This window comes from Perognathus longimembris, chromosome 4 (genome assembly GCF_023159225.1).
Source record: "Perognathus longimembris pacificus isolate PPM17 chromosome 4, ASM2315922v1, whole genome shotgun sequence".
Classification (NCBI taxonomy): Eukaryota; Metazoa; Chordata; class Mammalia; order Rodentia; family Heteromyidae; genus Perognathus; species Perognathus longimembris.
This window is the reverse complement of record NC_063164.1, coordinates 62977463-63001712: the sequence shown is the minus strand read 5'-3', so window position 1 is coordinate 63001712 and position 24250 is coordinate 62977463. Positions and strand designations below refer to the sequence as shown.

Genomic DNA, 24250 nt, shown 5'->3' with positions numbered 1-24250 from the left:
GTTAGTTTAACTCTCTTAAAAGTGGTTAATGTTTAGCAGTTAAGTTGCTAACTGATTGACTTTATAAATTCTAAGTATTCTAAAATATAACATTAATTCTATTTGTGAATTACACGATAGCATAGCGTAATATCAATTCTACTGTGTTAATCCTTCTCCTTTGTAAAAATGAGAAATAGCTATAGAAGTGCATTAAAAATAATATTTAAAATTAAGTACATTCATGCAACTTATTCCTCCAAATCACAGCCTCTCCTTCCCTGCAGAAGTGGCCCCTTATACCACATTGGTGGTCGTCTCTTTGCTGCTTTTGCATGTCTATACCTGTATTCCCTCATTAATAGTTTATCTTGCCTGTTTTTAAACATGGCATGAATGATATTCCACTTAAAAAATCTTTTTGCAACTTCTTTGATTCAACATTATGGTTGTGAAACTAGAGCTTTGTTCATCTGTAGCCCTAGGTGAAATACATTAATGAATATACCACAATATATTTATTATTCCACTATTAATGGCCACTTGAGATGTTTTCAATTTAGAGAACTTACAAAGAGTGCTACTGTGAACATATCTGCATGTCCTTCCAGGGACGTCCAGGCCCGAGTGTCTCTACTTAAGAATGGGATTACTTGGGTAGAGAATATGTTTATTGGGAGGATTAATATAATCAAAATGGAAATATTGCCAAAGGCTATCTACAAATTCAATGCAACACCCATTAATATCCCAACACCATTTTTTAATGAAATAGAGGAAGCAATCCTGCAATTCATATGGAACAATAAAAGACCCCAATAGCAAAAACAATCCTAAGCAGAAAGAACGGTGCTGGAGGAATTACAATACCCAACTTCAAGCTGCATTATAAAGCTATAGTAATAAAAACAGCTTTGGTATTGGCACCAGAACAGGCCTGAAGACCAATGGAACAGAATTGAAGACCCAGAAATGAACCCACAGAACTACGCCTACTTAATCTTTGATAAAGGAGCTAAAACAATAGTATGGAAGAAAGATAGCCTCTTTAACAAATGGTGCTGGCAAAACTGGTTTAACACATGCAACAAACTAAAACTAGATCCTTATATATCACCCTGCACCAAAATCAATTCCAAATGGATCAAAGACCTCAAAATCAAAACAGACACCCTGAAAACACTAAAGGAAGGAGTAGGAGAAACACTTAGGCTCCTTGGCACAGTATGGAACTTCCTTAACAAAGACCCAGAAAGGCTACAAATCAAAGAAAGGTTGGACAAATGGGACTACATCAAACTACAGAGCTTCTGCAGGGCAAAGGACATAGCTCACAAGATAAACAGAAAGCCCACAGATTGGGAGAAGATCTTTACTGGCCATTCAACAGACAAAGGCCTCATCTAAAATATATGCAGAACTAAAAAAATTACCTTCCTCCAAAACAAAACCTCAGAGAACCAATAGCCCCCTCATCAAGTGGGCTAGAGACTTAAAAAAAGACTTCTCTGATGAGGAAATGAGAATGGCCAAGAGACACATGAAAAAGTGCTCTACATCACTGGCCATAAAAGAAATGCAAATCAAAACAACATTGAGATTCCATCTCACCCCAGTAAGAATGTCCTATATCAAGAAAACTAACAATAACAACTATTGGTGGGGATGTGGCCAAAAGGGAACCCTACTTCATTGTTGGTGGGAATGTAAACTGGTTCAGGCACTCTGGCAAGCGCTATGGAGATTCCTCAGAAGGCTAAACATAGAGCTACCCTATGACCCTACAGCCCCACTTTTGGGTATCTATCCAAAAGACCACAAACATAATCACACTAAAGCCACCAGCACAACAATGTTCATCGCAGCACAATTTGTCATAGCTAGAATCTGGAACCAACCCAGATGCCCCTCAGTAGACGAATGGATCAGGAAAATGTGGTACATATACACAATGGAATTTTATGCCTCTATCAGAGAGAATGACATTGCCCCATTTTGTAAGGAAATGGAAGGACTTGGAAAAAGTTATACTAAGTGAAGTGAGCCAGACCCAAAGAAACATGGACTCTATGGTCTCCCTTATAGGGAATAATTAGCACAGGTTTAGGCAAGTCACAACAGAGGATCACAGGAGCCCAATAGCTATACCCTTATGAACACATAAGATAATGCTAAGTGAAATGAACTCCATGTTAAGGAAATGATTGTTATATCACAGTTGTAACTACTTTCAATGTGCCATATGTAACTGTAGCCTCTATTATTGATGATCTTCCTGTATCACCTTCCTGCGGTTGTACCTACTCTATCTCTGTGTCTTAGCTGAGTATATTGGAAACCGGGTATACTGGTATTAGAACTAGGAAATTGGAAGGGAATACTAAAATCGAGAGACACAGGATAAAAAAGACAACTACAAAAGCAATACTTGCAAAACTGGTGTAAATGAACTGAACAACTCATGGGGGGAGGAAGGGAAAGGGGGAGGGGAGAGGGGGAAATGAGGGACGAGGTAACAAACCATGCAAGAAGTGTATCCAGTACCTAGTGTATGAAACTGTAACCTCTCTGTAATTCAGTTTGATAAAAAAAAGAATATGTTTATTGACAGCTCTTCTAGATAATACCAAGATATATTCCAAAATAATGGTACTGTTCACATGTTCATCAACAGTATTATCAGTTATCATTGTCCCCCATCCTTGCCAGTATTTCAGTGTTTTGCTATTCTGATTGTATATTGATATCTCCTAGATGTGTTTATTTTTATTTTTCTAGTCATTAATAAGGATGAGGATCTCCATATTGCCCATCTAGCCTTTTCTTGGAAAGGCTTTGTTCGCATGTTGTTTGCATACACATATATTTATATATTTATATATATATATAATATTTCAACCTCTATATGTATGTATACGGATACGTATATATATATATATATTTACTGTGTATACATATGTATACACATGCACATAAGTGTGTGTGAGAGTGCCAGCTTAACTTATAAATGAAAGCATATCCCTACTACTGTTTTGTGAATGTAAAATCAGGAGGATCACAGGTCAAAGCCGGCCTAGGCATAAAGTTCACAAGACTCCAAGCAAGAGCTCTGTGTGAGGGCATGCACCTGTCATCTTGGTTATAGCAGGACATGTAAATAAAAGGATGGAGGTCCATTCTGGCCCAGGCAAAAAAGTGGCCTTATCCCAACAATTAACAGCAAAAAGAGCAAGAAGGCTCTTTTTTAAGCAATAGTTTAAACAATGGGGTGCCTACCAAGCAAATACAAAGCCCTGAGCTCAAAATCAGTATTGTAAAACAAAACAAAACAAAAAAACTCCTCACAGAGACATATGCACAGACATAGACACACACATACTTATGTCCATAAATCAAAACATCTATTCTGTATAGACTATTCCCTTTAATTGCTGGGCATTTAGCTTGTAGCTCCCTTCTATATAAATTCTTGTCAATAAATAAATGTTTTGGATGAACTGCCTGATTGAAAGGTTTGTAATTACCTCTAATCCTCCAAATGGTTGCAGGTTTTGTTCCTGTTTCTATTGCAAGATTATTTAAAAAATTTTAACTGAAAATTTTATCTAGTGTCCCTTTTATAATTCTAGACTGTAGTCCATAACATTCTAAATACACTTTTACTTTTCAGACATATTTTCAATTTTCTCATACTGTATTTGATTCCATAATATCTGTTCCAGTTTCACTGTAAGTATAACAAAGAGAAACTTTTTTCTTAGATAATAATACTTAGTATTTTTTGTTTTTGCTACTAAAATACTTTATTCATTCTATACTTACACAGACTACTTTTGTTTTCCTACATTATTATATTTTGAACCAAATTGAAGTGTTGTAGTTGCCCTTTATTTTTCTTAATTTGTACTCAAACATTATTATTTTACTTACAAATATTTAAATTATGGTTTTTGTCATTATAACATTTTATATCCCAGGCTTCCAACTCAAAAAAGGAAGGTGAAATATGTGAATTCGAATTTATTTCACTGGTTAAGATGAAGCAGAAGATGAACAGAGATTACTGGGAAGAAAATCAGAAAGAAATAAAAGAGAGACATGAATGAGCCCAATTTTATATCCTTGAATTGCCGTACCAGTGCTGGCTGGAGGTTATTAAATTGGAGTTTATTAACTAGATATTTATTTAGCATTCAGAGTAATTTGTGAATTTGTTTTATATTTATAAATTTATAGTTGGAAAATGTTCTTTAATTTTTTAAACATTTTACTGCGTTTTTGTTTATCTGGATAACTTTCTTAATGATCAATAAAAAAGGTATCACCTTCCCTTTCCCCTGGCAGTTTTATAGAACTGTATTGAGAGTTTTTATGTACAACTTTTTAAGTGTACAAATAAAATGATGCTTTTTTTTTCAAAAAGAAATAGAGTAGAATCTAGGTTTAATTGATCTTTTCCCTTAAAGATTTAGCAGAGAGATGACTGTCCTGTACACATTTTTAATAAAACTAATTATATTTGAGCCATAAGTTGTACTCATATGTTGCATCCTTAACTTAAACATATAGTTTTCAGTCATCACTCTTGAGTATGTGTGGCCTGTGTCCTGAGCATAAGAAAATGGCTATCAGTTATGATTTAATATAAGATTGCTGTACATACATGTATATACATACCCAACACTATAATGACTTTCGCATAAAAGATTCTTTTTCTTTACTAAAATGTATAATGAAAATGTACAACTATTCATAGTAATATTTCTCCTAAATTTTGTGATTGTATGTGTGTACACACACACACACACACACACACACACACACACACGGCACATGCCAGTACTGGGGCAGGGAACTGGGCATTGTCACATTTCTCTTTAGCTCAAAGCTGGTTGAGTCACATCTCCACTTCTGGCTTATGAACTTTTTTGTCCAGGCTAACTTTGAACCTGGCTTCTCCAATTTTAACTTCCTCTGTAGCTCAGCTTCCTGTGAAGCCTGGTTTCAGAATTAGCTTTTCTACTTGGTACTTACCTTCTCCATTTCAACCTTTCTGTTCCACTGACAAAGTATTCCTCCTGTGTGCTGCCAGGCTTTGAGCTGCTCATAGGAATAGGAAATAATGATGGGAAGTCATGACTGAATCTCTTCAACACCCCAGTCTTCCTTTTGAATAGATCTATCCTCTATTCACTCATAACTAAAAGTGGGTCTGTTTCAAGAATCCTGAGAAAAGGTTGTGTATCCACTTTTCCCTCTGGTTTTCTTGTATACTTAATATTAACACAATGTAAGCTGACTTTAGCTTTTGAGCAGTGATTCATTCATATTGCTCTGGGATCTAAAGTGTCAACATTTTTTTTTTTTTTTTTTTTTTTTTTTTTTTTTTTTTGCCCAGCAGGCTTTTGAGCTAACCTAAATAAATACAGGAACCCTCATTTATCCTGTTGTTTTTATCTCCGATCATTGCTGCCACATAAATTGTAGTTTTTGCATTTTAATTTTATTGTCTGGTAAATTCAGTTATTGAAGACTGCAGGCATACTCTGTACATACTTATTTCTCTGATGGCTAGAGTTTTTGGTTAGGTTTGGGGCAAGTTTAGAACTCTCTGGCATTTCCCTTTAAACCTACATAAGTTGATGCTTTATTTAGCTATTTTTAGATAGATATTTGAGTCCACTTGCCCTTATTTCAGCCCCATTTTATGTTAATTACTATATCATTGTGTGACTTAAAATGTCCTACATCTCTTACTACAGTTTAGACATACTGCATTTCCATGCTTACCCTGACAAAGATGGAAATTAGAGCAACTTAACATGACCTTCCTTTTGTATGCTTCTGGGTTTTACAAATGACTCTTAAATAACATCTTTCTCTAAATCTTACCCAAGATCTTGTCTAGCTCTAAAATTTAATGTGATAAATGTACCTTGTCCTTTTCTAAATAGAACCATGTCATTTCCCTTTTTGGCAATCTTACATTCTCTGTCTTTGAACCCCTAAAAAATATAGCTGTCTGCAGTTTTCTCTGGTCTCCATAATGTTATCACTCACATCAAGTAAAATTGAGGTCATGAGAAAAATCACAAAGCCTGATTTCTCTCTCTTGGTTTTATAATTACTTGTGGCTTTTTGTCTTGCCATTTGGGAAGGGGAATAACATGATTCTTTGGCCTTACTTATTATGAATATTTACCTGTGCACTTGGTAGAAAGATGATTCAATCTCTCTTTCGGCTTACTTAGTTTATAGCTTCCAACTTAGTAAATGATCGACAGTTGTAAGAATTACAAGAAAATGGACAGGTAGCCTTCATAGGCTTATAGCTGGCTCTTCATCCATTGTGAGCAACTGTATTGTATCACAGCCACTGAGAAATCAGAATTCAACATTATTCCTGCCTATGAAATGTTCTTTTACTGAATGTAACCCTGTAGTCATCTTCTGTACAAATTTATATCCTCTTCAGACTTCTTTCTCTTGACTTTAGTGTTAATGTCATCATTTGTATCTTTCTATTCTTTACCTTGGTCTGATTCATGTTTTGCTGCATCATCTACTTGATGAGCCATAACTGCCTCCTGCTTCCTCTATCTTCCTTTAAATAGTATGATACCTTTTATTTATAGTAAGAATAGGTAATTACTGGTTCAAAGATTTTGTTTCTCTTTTTCTCAAATTGTCTTTGTTTACTGAATTTTTTCCTTATCAAATGCATCAGTTGTTTCATGACATTTAATTTTTTTGGTTCTTGCAATTATTTGTTTCACTGTTGCATAGTAACATTTTTGTTCTTTGCAAACCATCTGCTATTTTTAAGGTGTACGTTTCTTTTCTCAGCAACATTGAATACTTTCATATCTTGCCTTAAATACTAATACAGAATTTTTAAATTCTTTAAGGCATTATTTTCTTTGGCAGAATTCATTTGTCTTTGATGAGCACTAAATAAATACAGGAGGGAATTTTGTCTAATTGATACTTTAAATGTGTTTTGTATGTGTCAGTAACTTACCAAATATAGATATACGATAAAATTATTTCATGTGTTGCATAAAAGAAATGGGGAGTTTTGTTTTGTTTTCTTTTTGTTTTTGTTTTTTTGCTAGTCCTGGGACTTGAACTCAAGGCCTGGGCACTGTCCCTGAGCTACTTTTGCTCAAGGCTAGTGCTCTACCACTTGCACCACAGCGCCACTTCTGGTGGTACTGAGGAATGGAACCCAGGGCTTCATGCATGCTAGGCAAGCTCTCTACCACTAAGCCACATTTCCAGCTGGAAGCTATTTTTTATCGGTGAGGCTTCATGCATGCTAGGCAAGCTCTCTACCACTAAGCCACATTCCCAGCTGGAAGCTATTTTTTATCGGTGAGGCTTCATGCATGCTAGGCAAGCTCTCTACCACTAAGCCACATTCCCAGCTGGAAGCTATTTTTTATCGGTGAGGCTCATGAGGCTCAGAGGTGTGGTGATGTCCCACAGTACCCAGAGTTCCACAGTACCCGGGGTTTCATTGTCACCCACTGTGCTCCCAGCCAGGAGCTCCTCCTTCCAGTCATACTTGAGAAGACCCTCTTTGCTGACTGGACCCATTTTACCTAGTGTGCTATGAAACCGGAGGTAGAGAATTTACCTTCTAGAATGGGCATGAGAATTCCTGATGGAACTGATGTCATTGGGGGGGGGGGGATGCATAAATAAACCCACTGGACCTGTTGTCCATTTGTGCTTATTGATACAGCAGTAACCACCACGCTGAAAACTAGAACCCGGACCTTCTCTACCAACCTGGAAGTTAGGAGAGTTAGGACTAAGATGGGAATTCAGGTGCTGTGCATGTCTTCCTTTAAAATTTTGTGAATAAGTTGTTATAAAGGTAATGTACAGAGGGATTACAGTTACATAAGTCAGGTAAAGAATACATTTCTTTTTTGGACAATGTCATCCCCTCCCCAGGTTTTCCGTCCTCCACCCGCAAGTTGTGTAGTTCATTTTTGACATAGTGTCTATTACCACAGCTGCATTTGTTTGCCCTTTGTCTCTCCATTTCTGTGCCTTCCTTTACACATTTTCCTTTATATTTATAACTTAAGATTTTGTAAATCATGTGCTGATAATGAAATGAACAAAGGGGAAGAAATCCCTGGATCAAATATAGATCAACATTGTAGACGGTAGCTGATAAGAAATTGAAATAAAATCCCAACATGATATTTTGGAAAAACTATGAAGACTGTTGAGGACAATATTCATTATCTATATGAGTGTATGAAAAATACATCTAAACAAATACTGTCTCCTGGGCATTCTAGGTTCTGGTGGGATTTGCTAAATGACTGGAATGAGATGGTGGAAAGGTGCTAACTTCATTTATATATTCATTTATTCAGCAGTGATTAATTGAGCATCTATTACATATGCCAGCATTAGGCTAGTCTCAGGGAATGTTATCTTAGAGAGTCACTCTATCTCCTGCTAAGAACCATTCTGCTACAGTCTGAGGAACTGACAAATAGAGTATCTTTTTCAACACTATTTCCCTAGCCATTGCCATCTTTAGATAATTAGATTTCTATAAGGAAACCAACTCAACCATAAGACCCCTCCAAGGTTATCTGTATTGCAAGTTATTAAGTTATTGTGTCAACACTGCATACTTGTATTTATTTTTAAGACTTTATTGAGTTTTACATTCTTTTTTTCCTGTTATATGCATTAGGCCTGTTCTGTAAGTCGGTCACTGTTTGTGTATGTGTTATGTATGTGCATACTTTGAAAACTGACACTTGTAGCAACCTAAAATGTTTATTATTTAACTAGCTGGTAAGTTTATCATATTTACTGTGTTTCTTCAGGAAATTCAGTCATTAAATGGGATTCTGACATCTTTACTTAATGTATTTTTAATTAAGAAATCTCAGGGCTGAGACTATGGCCTAGTGGTAGAGTGCTTGCCATATATACATGAAGCCCTGGGTTCGATTCCTCAGCACCACATATATAGAAAAGGCCAGAAGTGGCATTGTGGTTCAAGTGGTAGAGTGCTAGCCTTGAGCAAAAAGAAGCCAGGGACAGTGCTCAGGCCCTGAGTTCAAGCTCCAGGACTCCCCCCCCCCCCCCCCATAAAAAGAAATCTTTTCCCAACGCTTTAGGTCATTTTTATATTATGATGATCTTTCAATATTATGTTAGTATTTATTATCATTTTCATTTTTTTTTATAATAGAAGCTATACTTTTGGCCCTAGATATTACCTTCCAGAAATCGACACACTGAAGGAGTTGTAATGTAGAAATCTACTATAGTTCTTAGGAGCCATCTCAGTCCCCATAGGCACCCAGGAGAAAGTGTTAACCCTTTGCCTGCTTGATTGCAGGAGGAATGCCCGCTCCTCAGCAGGCGTCAGTGGTGGAGGAGGGACAAACACAGACCCACCAGGAAGCTGCCTCTTCTGGCCCAGGCATGGAACCCGAGACCACAGCCACCACTATTCTAGCTTCTGTGAAGGAGCAGGTACATCCTCTTATTGAAATTTGCAATGAATTATTTCTTCAATGCCTTTAAAAAATTAATCTTTGGATGTGTTTTCAATTTGTCTAACGTCCTTGACACCTTCACGTTTTCTAATTATAAGGTGTTTACATCCCTGAGTACATTGGGATGACTGGCATGTAGAGCCGCTCCAGTTGCCAGTCAGAATCGGATCATGCAGGATACTTGTGCGGCTGCAAGTAAGGACAAAATCGATGGTGATTGGTGTCTCTGTCTGCCCCACATCGCAGAGTGTATGCATGCACGCCAAGCTTTGTGAAGCGTATTTCACAGTGCTGACTTTCCTATTGGGACTCTGTCCACCTTAGATATTTTCAGCATTTTAACATAGCTCTTAGAGTTGTCTCTGTGGTTTTTGGATAAAAAGCTGTATTTGTATGTTTGTCTAAATCCAAACATATTCATTTTGTGAGCTGATGTTCTAAAACTTGTCAGATTGTTCCAGTTTGCTTCAATGTCATGTTCACGTGTACTCTTTAAAAGCACTAATACACTATATCCTTTAGACTAAAGTAACCTTTAAAATTAGATCTTAGTAATAAGACTCAGAGAAATTGGAATTCTGGAATTTCCTTTTGAATTTCTGTACCCCCCTCAAAAAAATCCATGATGATTACTCTGCTGAAATAATTTGAATATTCATTTTAAAAAATATTTTATTAGTACCAAATGTTTGTGCAAAGTGATTACAATTTCATATGTCTTGGTCAATGCCACCCCTTCCATTTTTCTACCATTTTTTAAAATGTGTTATAATTAAACCACACATGTTTTTAATCTCAAGAAATGAACTAAATATTGCATATTCTCTGAGATGTTCTTTTAAAAAAATTATTGTCAGCACATCAAATGACTAATGATAACAGAATGAAGAAATAATTTGCCATAATTTAAACTAGGCAATGAACAATTCCTGTGGCATGAACAAAATCGCTCCATACCTACAACATATACCTGACATCAGAGCTGTGTGAGAAAATACTTTCACAACTCATTCTAGTAGCAAGATGTCAAAACATTTTCTGTACCTCACTGAAATTATTAAATATTTCACAAAGTGGGACATTAAGACACAAGGCAATAAAACCGCTATTACTGTTAGCAAAGGGGGAAATATGACATATCTCATAGCAATTAATAGTGTCAGGACTCCTCTAAAGGGCTGGAAGATGAGAAGACTGACTGACTCATAGGGGCTCTTAGTGTTTACTGTGGTCTGGTGAAGCATGGTAAATTGGCCAAAATGCCCATACTGACTTAGAACTAAAAAGTGTCTGCAGCAAGTATAGCAAGGGGAACTTTATTTTTATACCTGACAACCTGATGTCTTACATATTAAGAAAAATATGGAAATCTGTTGTGATTTTTGGAATTAGAATTCTTTGATGATATCAGAATACATCACAATTTTTCTTTTGGAAATAGTGTATATTTCATGGGAAGTGCCAAGAATAATTCCAGTTTCTCAAAGGCACTAGCAAAACATAGTAGTTTATTAAAAGAGTAGATATAATATCTCCAAGGTAATTTAGTTAGTGGGAAGCTGTATTCTAGTCTTATCTTTTTATGTTTTGAGGAATTTGAATCCATAATACATATTTGCAGTTGTCATGAATTTCTGATATTTCTGATGTTAAGTACTTGAGTGACATTTTTAGCTTATGTGTTACAGTCAAATACAATGAGTAATGTTGAGATCAATAAGTATCAAAAGATCACTATTCCTAGATGGGATGTATAATGACTTCTAAAAAATGAGACCCTTCTTTGCCACGCTCTGTTTGTAACTATGGAGTGGTGGTGTCAGCTCTCCTGGTTGTAAGACACAGACTGGACTGGTAGCAGCATGGTCTCTGGTAGGGTGTGTCATTAGGGAATACCAAAGGGGACCCATCCTGACTTCTCTGCTTATTCTGTGAGCTCAGGATTTCTAAAGTTCATTGTTTCTCAGTTTCCTTTTTTTTAATTGAGTAACAAAGGTCAGAGAAGACATTAGATTAACATACGTAAAATGCTTGTAACAGTAGCTTGCATCTGGTCAGGCTAATATTACTGTTGTCATTTCTCCCCTATATTGATGGTGGGGAAAAAAAAAGGCTGTTGTCCAGAGGGGCTGGTGGCTCTACTTTGACATATATGTAGGGATTCAGTGAGACTTGTGTTGAACATGGATGTCAGAAGATAAAACATTTTGAACATTGAACAATATCTGTGCTGTGTCCGTATTTTACTTAGGCATAGCACTAAACCTTCAAACCTTCACTTTACTGGCCTCACAAATGAGAACCATTTTATGTGTATATTATGAGAAATAAAACATGTGAAAATAAGTTTCATTAACATGGCAGTTCTTTGCAACTTCAACTGTCAAGGCACTTAACTTCAAAAAGGACTGGGAATGTGGCTTAGTAGTAGGGTGCTTGCCTAGCATGCATGAAGACCTAGGTTTGATTCTTCAGTACCATATAAATAGAAAAAACTGGAAGTGGTGCTGTGGCTCAAGTGGTAGAGTGCTAACCTTGAGCAAAAGAAGCTCAGGGTCTGTGCCCAGGCCCTAAGTTCAAGCCCCAGTGCTGGGGGAGGGAAAAAAAAAGAGCTGCAAAGTAAGATCATTTAACATGCATCTGAATTTTGAGAGCAAAAGTTTTAAGTACATCCAGACAGCTAATAAATCTCATATGTGCTCTTGGGCAGTTTGTAAGGCATGGTATGGAGGAAAATGGCAAGCAACTCAAAGCAGTCTTCTTAACAAATTTCTAGTCTGTTAAATATATGTCTTGTTTTTTGGTTGTCATTAAAACCATACAATCTTTCTTCACTGGCCAGGCTTGTCGCAAGGCCTCCCTTGCCAGCAGCTGTTCCTGATGTTTGGCCTAATGTTGAATCCACATTCTCTTTCTTTTATGAAACAGTAGTACTTCTTACCTTGATGTCAGTCACAGATATATGCATGTACAGAAAAAGTCCACACTTTGTCAGATAGAGCTTCCTTAGGCTGGCAGCATGGCTCAAGGAGTAGGTCTGTCTTGAGTCCAAATGCTGAAACTGTTCACTTCTGTACATTGCTACCTCTTATTTTCTGATTTCCATTAGCACTTTACTTCACTGCTGTGACTCTTAATCCTATGTTACTTTGGATTTATATAACTGGCCAGCTAAGGACAGAGCCAGGTTTTAGAGTAAATATATTGGGCTTGCAATAGTGAATGTTCAAGGGAGAATGGAGTTAATGCTCATCCATATAGATTGACTTGTAAATTGCTATTTTCATTAACATAAAATGGGCCTTGAAACCACATTCACAGAAACTTTGTGAGGAAGAGTCTAATAAATAGCATCTAGACAGTTTATTATACATGTGTACATTCTAGTTCTTAAATTGTTTTAAATTGTACCATACTCATAATGGTCCAGAAATTACATCCAGTCTTTGCAAGTAAAATTTATTTCATATTGATGACCAAATATTGACAAGAATATTATTTGTCCTATTTGCCCAAATTGGTGAGCATAAAGTGTATGGAATAAAAGGTTGTGGCGGGACCGGGGATATGGCCTAGTGGCAAAGAGTGCTTACCTCCTATACATGAAGCCCTGGCTTCATTCAATTCCCCAGCACCACATGTACAGAAAACGGCCAGGAGTGGCACTGTGGCTCCAGTGGTCCATTGCTAGCCTTGAGCAAAAAGAAGCCAGGGACAGTGCTCAGGTCCTGAGTCCAAGCCCCAGGACTGACAAAAAAACCTAAAAACAAACAAAAAAAGGGTGTGGCTATCTTGTTATTATCTATGGATGTCATGTACATGAGGTCATATGGGTAACAGCTAGAGAAATGTTGAAGATCATGCTCCCTGAGATGTTAAAACAACCCAAATAATGAAGGATTGCCATAGTTTGATTTGAATGTAAAGTTACAGGAAGTTTGAGTTGAAGGTCTAACCATGCATTAGTTATAATCAGGATGGTCACTTGACAGGTTCTGCTGTTTAAGTCTCCTGCTAATAAGAACCCTGGAGTCCAAGATAAATACATTTAGAGGAGAGGCGTCGTATTTTGTATCCTGATGGTTTTCAGATACTTGGCAAACTTGACGGTGCTGAATGACTAGCTTAATGTCTTCCGTGTGATAATTAGATGGAGTATGCCCAAAGGTGGTGCTCACAAGACTGCTTCCTCCCGTGGAAGCTGTAGACCAAATTGATTGATTGTACAGGACACTGGATGCTCATCCAAAGCCTTACTCCTCACCCCATACATCTAGGTTGGGCCAGAGTACTCACTTCACAAGCACATGGAAGCAATGATCAGGGTAGTGTCATTTGGCAGAGTACATTGGAGTTTTGTGATTGATAAAATATGGTCCTTTAGTTTTAAAAAATATTCTTTAAAAGAGAACCATATAGTCAATCATGAATAGTGCTAACCAATGTGTTTCTTAGGGTGCGTGGTGATTTGTGTCCTGTAGAATCGTATGTAATATTTATTAGACTCTTAGATCATAAAGTTTCTTGACTAACTGAGATATCTGTTTGAACTTGGCCATGCTTTTAAGGTGTTAACTGGGAGTCCAGATTTAAGGTCAAGGCCAATCAAGATGGCAAGAAATAGTAAGCAAAGAATCAATTTGGTAAGACATGCTAAATTTTTGTGCATTCCTCTTTAATGAGGTCACAAATTAGGTGCTGTGTATACTTTTTGTTGTTGTTGTTGTTGTCTTTGATGGGTAACAATTACAATGTTCCTCATCTGTTGGGCTCTCAAAGAGAACCCGATTTGCCAGGCCACCCATGGCTCACATCTGTAATCCTAGCCATTCCTGAGACTGAGATTTGTAGAATGTGGTTCACAGTCAGCCTGGTCAGGAAAACACACCAGAGTCATACCTCTAGTTAACCATGCAAAAACTGGAAATGGAGCTGACTGTGGCTTAAGTGGTAGAGCACTAGCCTTCATCAAAAAAGCTCAGGGATAGGATCTATGCTCTGAGTTCAAGTCCCAGGATAGGCATTGGGAGGGAGATATGAAGGGAGGAAGAGAGAGAGAGAGAGAGAGAGAGAGAGAGAGAGAGAGAGAGAGAGAGAGAGAGAGAGAGAGAGAGCTTTCAATATATTTTTTTTTCTTTTGTGGAAATTAAAATTTCTACCTTCACTGTGTCCATACTAACTTAAATATGAGTGACATGAAAGTCAGAGTTCCTTAATTGGTGAAGATTAAAACAAGGAAATTTGGAGCCAAACTGTGTCCTATTGATATTACTTCATTTTTACATGGACATGTTAGCTTCAATAATTACACACCCTTCCTGTATGGCAGGATGCCCAGAACTGAACAAGTTCCAGTACAATTATTTACTTTATTCTTCTGAAACTGAAACAACTCAACTGTTAGGCACCTGCCTTTACAGCTTCCTCTTATTCAGCCCTGAGTTTATTTACAAGGAAATCATCCTTTAACACACTTGAGCTACAAACAGAAGACAGTTTTTAAAATTTTAGTTGTAAACAAACAGTTCATGGTTGAGCTAAAAGCACTAAAAGTGCAATTATTAATGCCTTTTTTCAGTCCTTAGTACCAGAGATAACTTTATTATGTTTTTTCTTTTGATAACTAAACTAAGAGTTGTAATTATTATCTAACTTATAATGAAGTCTACCATGCTTGAGCTTCATCATGAAACAAAGGTAAGACTCTTAGTGATTTCTGTGGGATGACCAGATTTTGTTATTTTACTCTCTATTAATATTGTACAAGTTAGGTTCAAAATGAGTCAAATGGTAAAGCTCTTGTGACATAATTTGGTTTGAACTCAAGAATTTTAAATGCTCATACCTTGGCCCGAAAAAAGTCAGTTCTCTTGAGTTGTTTGTAAAAATCAAAATGTAACATATTTCCTATGTATTAATGATGCAATGACTCCTTTGCCTCAAATATCTATGATTAAAGAATAGGCTACCAAGATAGCCAGCTTGTTGCTATGTTTTCTGACAATCTGATGACCATCTGACCTGGTAGCAAAGTTTTCCAGTGTAACGTGATCTCAGTTATATTTCCAGACTAGTATTCTATTGAATTTAGTTTGAAACATCTTCTTAAGTTGTTGAGACTGCAGGGTTTTTCGGACCAATTCCTAAATTCTAGGAATTTGAGCAGACTCCATTTGACTGTTCACATATAGTGGGATCACGCATGTAAGTGCTAAATGAGTAGTAGGTGCCTCCAGATAATTATGAAATAAACACACACTATCCTTCTGTGCATAGCTTAGCCTTGTTGTCTCATTAATTAAAAATACTTGCTGAAAGCCTACGGTGAGCAAAAGCTCTTTGTATAGGAAAGGGGTGTCTGTTAAGGAGACATAATGACGAGTTTCATATAGTTTCTATTCTCAGGAGAATGCACAGGGAAAAGCCTGTTGCATATTTTATTGTGGAGCCAGTAGCTCCACAATAGTAATTGAATCACAAGATCTAAGAACATGAACTATTGCCCCTTTTGTTTTTAAGCATGCGATCTCTATGTATTATATTATGCCAGTTGTACATTGATTTGTTAGCTTATATGTTTTCACCTTAAATTTTGCCATTGAATTAGAATTACCTTCTATTTACATTTTAGGGTAATAGAATATTTTTCCTTTGCTAATATTTTAAGTCAACCCTGACTATGTATGTTTGAAATTTTAATTTCCTTTTCAGTTGAGTAACCCAGTTCACAGTTCTTTCAGAGTTAAGTTATTCATTTATGAATAGTGTTTCCCCTGCACATGCAAACTTCATGTTCTTACATCTGAGATGGTAAAATTCAATGGATAACAAAACCAGCTAACACTGAGTTCTCTGCTCTGGATGATCACTCTTTCTTACAGAATTACTTCTGGGGAGAGAGGGTACTTTTCCCTTGAAGTATAACCTTAATGTTCCTCCAGTGCTGACATGAAACTTGATTTTCTGGTGCTTATCTTCATGATTAAGTGCTCCTAATTTCTGAATAGTCATTTTTGTTACTTTGCAGAAATGAATCATCTGTTCATATGTTACATTTTATGAGTATTATTTTCAGTGTAATCAGGTCTAGTGATTACAGCAAGCAATTCACATTATGATTTTTTTGTTATGGAAATTTCTGAGAAAAATAATTTAAATGTAAAGTCCTTTTATTGAGTTCAGACAAATGTGTGTATTAACTTATAGAATCCTAAAATATTTTATGCACTCAAAATTTAATAATCCAGGAGTTACACTTATAGAAACAATCTGTAAACAAATTGAAAAGAAATTTGGCATGAAGCAAATTATCTTCTATATAATCATATTTCAAATAATGAAAATAGCTATCAAATAGGAAGGCATTGTACTTACAGTTGATATCTCGTTGGCTCTTAAAATAATACTTAATTTTCCTTCAGTAATTGGGGTTCTAGTTATTTCAATGTATCTAATACTAAGTTTCGTACAAAGTAGCATGGCATCACTGAGGTTTTTTGGCATGTGGCATCACCCATGTAGCTCTGTATTTCATTTATATACTTTCCCAAAGTCATTCTTAGAGGCTAAATCAAGATCAGGGTTCTTACAGAGAACAAAGGGGTATGGTCTCCTTGATATATGACTGTTGGGGGCACGGTGGGGGGAACAATAGAGACCAGTTCTGCAAAATAACCAACTTCTTTTCAAATGGTATTTCCACATGTTTGGGTCAGCGAATTTATATTATGTATCTAAAACCAAACAACTACTAAACAAACATAAAATGTTCTAGGATAGACCTTTCAGTGGATCACAGTAGCTCAACAGCTATGTACACATGATTATATAAGACAAGGGTAAGCAAAACAACTCCAAGAGAAGGAAACAGGAGGATTCTATTGTTGTCATTACGTTTAATGTTCTAGGTGAATTTCCTTTGGCGTACCCCACGTGGTGACTGTATGTGATTTTGGTACACTGGATATTGTATATATGCCTACCTAAACTAGGGAAGGGAAAGAAAAATGAGGGTGTAACAGATATGACAAAAAATGTACTCACTACCTTATACCCCCTTTGCACACCTTGTCAATAAAATTTAATTAATTAAAAAAGATCAGGTTTCTTTGCCATGTCTATAGTTTTCTAATTAGCAGCTATGAAGGAATTAACTCTTACTATTTTGCCTACATTTGGTATTTCTACATTTTAATTTTTTTAAATTATATATGCTGGTACTGAAGGTTGAGCCTTGTGTTTTTGCTTCTCTTTTCACTCAAGGTGGCGTTTTACCACTTGAGCCACAGCTCTGCTTCTGGCTTTTTTTGCTGGTTAATTGGACACACATATCTGTCAGATCTATCTTCCCAGACTGGCTTTGACGATGGGCCTCAACCTCCTGCTTGCATAGCCAGGATCACAGGAGTGAACCAGGCTTTTTTTTTTTTTTATTACTTTATAAATACTGATTCTTCACAGAGTTGATGAGACTTCTTCTCTTTCCAATGATACTATAAATTGCCTTATCTTTTTTGAAAGTTCTTTTGCTCAAGTGTGGAGTAAATTACCATTCCCTTTTTCATTGCATACATTAGACCCCTCATGTTTCTTGTTTTAAGGCTATGACTGTTAGGAGGGAAAGCTTGAGTTTTCCCATTTGTTCTTTAATAATATTTTGTTAAATGTACATAATGTAAACTCTTAGCAGTAGGATCTTGATTTTTCTTTCCATTAGTAAAGAATAAGGAAAAGGGACATTCTTTTTTAAAATATAGTTTTATTGTTATTAATGTGTTGTACAGAGGGGTTACTGTGATTTCCTAAGTCAGGTAATGAGTACATTTCCCCCCCCCCCCCTTTCATTTTCCTCCAGTTTCTCCCTCCCATTCCTGCCCACAAGTTACATAGTTCATTTTTACCTAATGCTTACTGAATAGCACAATTACATTTCACCTTTCCTCCCTCCTTTTCTGTGTTCTCCCCAAAGAAGACATTATTATTAAATGATTATGTGAACTATTTTGTTGATTGCTGATCTTGGTTTTGTCCTCAGCTGATTGATAAGATTTGAAGGCCTACAGGAAAGAATATGAAATAACGTTTATTGCTGTGTTTTCTGTGATTCTAAACTTATCTGATCTATACTACACAGTTGGGCAAGCTCACTTTATTGATGTGAAACTATTTTATCAGGTTGAATAGCTTTTACATAATAAATTTCCTCAACTTTTGATGATGTTTTGTTTTCCCTTAAATGTCAGTGAAGACCTAATTAGAAAAAGCGGGTGGGGAGGGAGGGAGAGGGATACATATCCTGCATCAAATATTCTTGCCCTGTTAAAAGACTTGGAAAGCTTTCCTTTTAGTCTAAAACTAGACTGGCCAGTGGCTCATCAACGCCAATGCACTGCACAGTGCTGCTGTGATAACACAGGCCCGGTATTTCCCTTGTGACACTTCACTGCTTCTGCACCACCATTACTGCCTTTATTGTTACTGAAAGAAACAAAGAACTTAGAAAGTTATAATTTGACATTAGAATCAGTGATCTCTGTGGAATAAAGATCCAGTGTGGTCTTCACCTTGTGCCAGGCATAGTATTTAACAAGTTGCATGGAGGATTCCTTATATTAGGATAACTTGTTGAGTTAATATAACAAAAACTATGTTCTTGGAGCCATGGAGCATCTAATCCCAATTTATTTGTCCCTAATTTCTATGCTTGATGGGAAAATGTAGTCTTGAGTAGTACAATATCCTTTTAGTAAATTATATTTATCTTTAAATTAGCCAAAGGTCTTTCTGTTGCTTGTAACTGAAAATGTTAAATTATGCAGATAGATCTCATTACTGCTATTTATAGATAAGGAAACTTGACGTTCAGAGAAACTGAGTATTTGCCAAAGCGTACCCAGGGATTCTGGGATTTATAACCAAACACTCATACTTAGGATATGTATGCGAAACAATTAAACCCTGTAGTGCATTTGTTAGAGAAAAGTGGAGATAGAAAAAAATTGAATTATGGATGATAACAAGTATATTCGAGAAATTATCCTGGGAAATTAGGGAAAGTGCTACTAGACATAATGAAGGCCTCAAAAAGAAGATTTAAAGGAAATGTGGGTTTTCCTGAAAAGGATTTTAAGTAGTTAGGAACAAATCAATACTTAAGTGTAGCTTAAAAACAACTTTGCTGAGCAGAAAATACAGCCCTTGGCACAATGATTTAAAGAGATCATGATATAATAGCCATTATCTATGGAAATGAGACCTGTCTAGGAATTGCAGACTTATGCCTGTTGTTCAGGAGGCTGAGATCTGAAGTATCACTGTTTGAGGCTATCTGGGGCACTGAAGTCCACAAAGCTCCATCTTCAAAATAAACAGCACAATGGAGGGCTGAAAGTGAAGGTTACATGGTAGAGATCAGCTTACCAAGAAGCTAAGCAACTGGGAGCTTCAGAGTTTAAACTACAATACCAGAAACACACACACACACACACACACACACACACACACACGTACATGCATACCTAAACAAAAGATACTCTCCTTATATTTACTCTTGTTCCCTGCTCCCCTTTTTGTTACTTAAGATGTACTCCTTCTATTAAACTCATTACTGAAGAATGAGAAAGTCATGGTATGCAGTTACCTAAATCAGAAATCAATGGTTATTGGGAGTCACCAATTACATTCTTCAGCTCCTCTATTTCCTGTTTCTTGTAGTCCTCAAGCTACATACTCCTAACTATAGTTTAGATTGTTTTGTTACTGTCTTTGGAATATTGTTCTGATTATTGAACTATTGTTCAGAACATTGTTCTGGTCTTCATGAGAATGTTTAAAGTATTGGAAATGGAGCTGTGGCTCAAAGTGGTAGAGTGCTAGCCTTGAGCAAAAGAGCTCAGAGACAGTGCCTAGGCCCTGAGCTCCAGCTCCACAACTGACCAAAAAAAAAATAATAATAATAAAAGAAAAATAAAGTATTTAGCTGTTATGTACACTATTCTGGGAGAATTGACAGTGCAACATTTTGCTTTGGAATTGAGTTATATTTCTCATTGTCCTAGGACTAAGGAATTTTGCATCTAATAAACTTTAATGACTTGAGTCATGGTTTGTTGGCTTCTTGAATTTGCCAGGACAGATAAAGAAATAATCAAGAGTTTAAGCTGGGACCATATTCCTTTACATGTTATCATAATTTCTAAGAAAGGTTAGTATTATTCTAATTGTAATTAAGTAATGGTATTGGCAGTATGATGTTAGTTAGGTTAAAATATGTCCTTAAAAACATCTCATAAGGAAATTACCAATGGTATTTTTAGTTGCCCAGGGTAAGAATTGTGTCCTAAGCACAGGACAGGGTAAGTAATAGGAATTTAGTAGCAGGTGCCTATTGAATCAGTTTAATCTATGCAGAGTAATTACAAATGGGGTAGGGGTGTGTAAAGGAAGGTATGTGACTTCAACTGACAGTTGACAAAGAAAGAAATATAAATGACAGATGTGCATGTGAAATAATGTTTTAGCTTACCAGTATGCAGAGGAATATTAAAACACTGGGAATATATTTTGCTTAATGTACTGGCTACAGTGAAATCAAGTATTAGGTGGATGTAGTGATGGTGCAGTTCCACACAGCACTGGTGAAAGTAAACTGGAGCAGCCATGTGAGCTATGTGATTTTAGTGTAATGATCTGTAGTAAATCCTTAAAAATGGTTGTGATTCAATAGTCATGGTTCTAGGAATTCAGCCTTAGGAAAAATTGAATACCAGCATAAAGACATCAATTATAGTTATGCTTGTTATATCTAAAAATTAGCAATAAGGTGATTCAGTACAGGTAGAATGATTACTTTAGAGTACATGTATGTGATTTAAAGTGTTTTTAATGAAACAGGTATACAATTTCAGATGAAAGCATAAGGCATACAGTTGTAAGTTTGCAATGATCAATTTTGCTATAGGTATGCATATTCATATTATATATATATATATTTCCCCATCTGCAATCATTAATAAAACACAAGAAGACACTTCTATATGTTAAGTTTATTTCTTCAGATATCTCACCCACACACTGTATTTTTCAGATTTCTTAGAACAAACATTTTGTGTTTAATAAAAACCCTAAGGGACTGGGAATATGGTTTAGTAGTAGAGTGCTTGCCTAGCATGCATGAAGCCCTGAGTTTGATTCCTCAGCACCACATAAACAGAAAAAATCAGAAGTGGCGCTGTGGCTCAAGAGGTAGAGTGGTAGCCTTGAGCAAAACAAAGCCAAGGACAGTGGTCAGGCCCTAAGTCCCAAGCCCCAGAACTGGCCAAAAAAAAAAAAAAGTTACCTTAGGCCAAGGTTAACAGAGAAGGGAGGAAAAGAAATAAGTTTGCATAGGTTACAAAAGATGGAAAACTTGTTGGATGAGATGTGGTTGAGAAACTCAATTGGCTTGTATATAAACATGGAAAATATATTTCCACTGGCAGCAATCTTCATATCTGATAGAGTATGAAGTCGCTAAGGGTCAGAGCTTCCTCCTCCACCTCCTCTGTGTGACCTTGAGCTAGGTTACTTATGTGAGGTCACCAGTGCCCTTATGATTGGTGATCCTATGATACTAAAATTGGTTTAAGTGTTCATAAAACAGTCACTAGTGGGATTATTCTAAAGGTAGTAGAAATGTCAGTGCAAGGTAGGGATCCTTACATCCATACTGAGGAGTATTCAGAGGATGATGTGACCTATGGAAAGGTTTTCGGACACAAGGAGACTTAGAGGTTTGGTCATATGCGGGATGAACTTCATGCTGTCAGGTTGTCTCACAGTCTTATGGAAAAGATCCGTTATCTGTCTGGACCTGTGTGATGTGAGATGAGTTATCTTACATAATCCTGCAAATCCAACTCTTACCACTTTATAGAATACATTCAGAAATCTCATTAAAAACTTTCTCAGATATTTCTTTACCAATTTCCTTGAAGGGAATTGCATAAATCATCATGACGAAAATGTAGACTAATACACACAAATACTCTATTTTTGGACTGCCGTATTGCAGGATATGAACTTGCCAGAATGTTACCAGATACTAGTTAGCTTTCGGTATTTGAGTATTTCATTTGTTGAAAATATTTTGAGTTTCATGGAAAGTAAAATGGGAAACACAATCCAAATATACTAATGTATATTTGATTCATATGAACTACTCAGGAGAAGTGAGGACCAAGTCAGAAGCATCTCCGGCCCTCAGAAATATTGAGGTGGGGAGCTACAGAAGAGGAGAAAAATATTACCGTATGACATGTAATTTGATATCTTATATCTGGTATTTTTTCCCTTGGCTACTAAAAAAATAAATTTGCAAAAAAAATTATAGCCAAAAGAAATTTGTTTAGACAATGAACCTTTGTATATCTGAAAATGAAAAACTGGTTCTTGTATCTTGATTAGGTCCCCATTAGACTTGTTCTTTTACTTGTACAGACATGAGCATATCCAACTCAACAGCCAGGGAACAGCAGACTGACTGCAGTTTGAAATGATGTCACACCTTTTTTTTTTTTTTTTTTTAAAGAGAGCAGACATCTGTACTGACAGGATTATACGTTCCAGCTTTTGAATGCTTGCAGCAATATTTCATTGAAAATGTAGCTGGAGTGAGTCACAGAAAAGCCTGAAGAAATAACGTGCTTTTTCAAAGAAGGCAGGAGTATGTCACTGCTGTGATGACACACACCCCTAATCTGTTCTTGCCTGCCATAACCTGGATGCACTCCAAAGCCAAGCATAATCACTCGAACCGATTTATGAGACCTGGCAGAGCTCACACCGGTATACTGCACATATTCCCTTATGATATATTTCTACACAGAGGAAGATAAAGGTAGTAATTAGGACTGTCTTATTTTATGACTAGCACCATGCCAAAAAAATAGCTAATTTCCAGTTCCGTTCTTTTATCTGAGAAAAAGTCCAGCCTTAACGTTTTTATCCAGACAGATTAAAATGTATAATTAAGGAGAGTAGATGGGCCACAAAATATCACTAGATACAAACTATGGTTGTCCTGTGACTTCTAGCTAGCAGCTTGACTTTCTCAAATTAGTATTTAAGAAGGCTTTTGCTTCAAAAGTCTTCATCAACAAAAACAGTGATGTTTTGGTTCCTGTAGATGGTTAGGATTGGTCTGTTGGAAGGGCAAGGCCCCTGAGCTCAGAGCAATGTTAGCTAGCCAATGGAGAGCCAACCAGCCAACCAGGTTACCATCAAGAAGTGAGCTAAGAAAACATGGCTCCTTCTTGTCTTCAGCTGAACATTCCTGATGTGTTTTGGGTGGACTGATTAATACATCTACCCAGGACTTCCTTGCACCCAGCCAGTGCCCAGAACCTTCTAGTAGAGTCTCTAGGCACTTCTGATATGTTTTAAGACACCCTTGTATCATGGTTGAATATTTTACATTTTTACTTGTATTATGTATAGTCATAACAGGATGATCCTCGATAACATCAGTAAACTCCTAAGGTTTCCCTATAGTTTCCTAAAGAATGCAGAAAAGTGTTCTGGCACATCTTCCAGTGGTGAAACTAATGAAAGCCATCGTGTCAGACAGACAACTTGGAATCAAATGCAGACTGTTACAAATAACTTCCACTGCTTCCGATTGTATCAAGTGAGCAGTAAGAATAACCAGTCCTTAGGCTGTTGTGACACTTCAGTTAACTACCTGTTTAAAA

At 36.5% G+C, this 24250-nt stretch overlaps 1 protein-coding gene across 16 annotated transcripts in view; it reads left to right on the top strand.

Annotated features, from left to right (window-relative positions):
* The window catches only part of Pkp4 (plakophilin 4), a 239319-nt gene that overhangs the window by 80121 nt on the left and 134948 nt on the right, over positions 1 to 24250 (top strand). For 12 of the 16 annotated variants that reach the window (XM_048345412.1, XM_048345410.1, XM_048345408.1 and 9 more), the window contains exon 2: positions 9362 to 9498. In XM_048345412.1, coding sequence (XP_048201369.1) covers positions 9367 to 9498 — 132 coding nt within the window. In that variant the 5' untranslated portion in view covers positions 9362 to 9366. Of the gene's footprint in view, positions 1 to 9361; positions 9499 to 9696; positions 9717 to 24250 lie in introns of those variants that run through there. The other 4 variants (XM_048345418.1, XM_048345416.1, XM_048345415.1 and 1 more) reach the window with 2 other exon arrangements.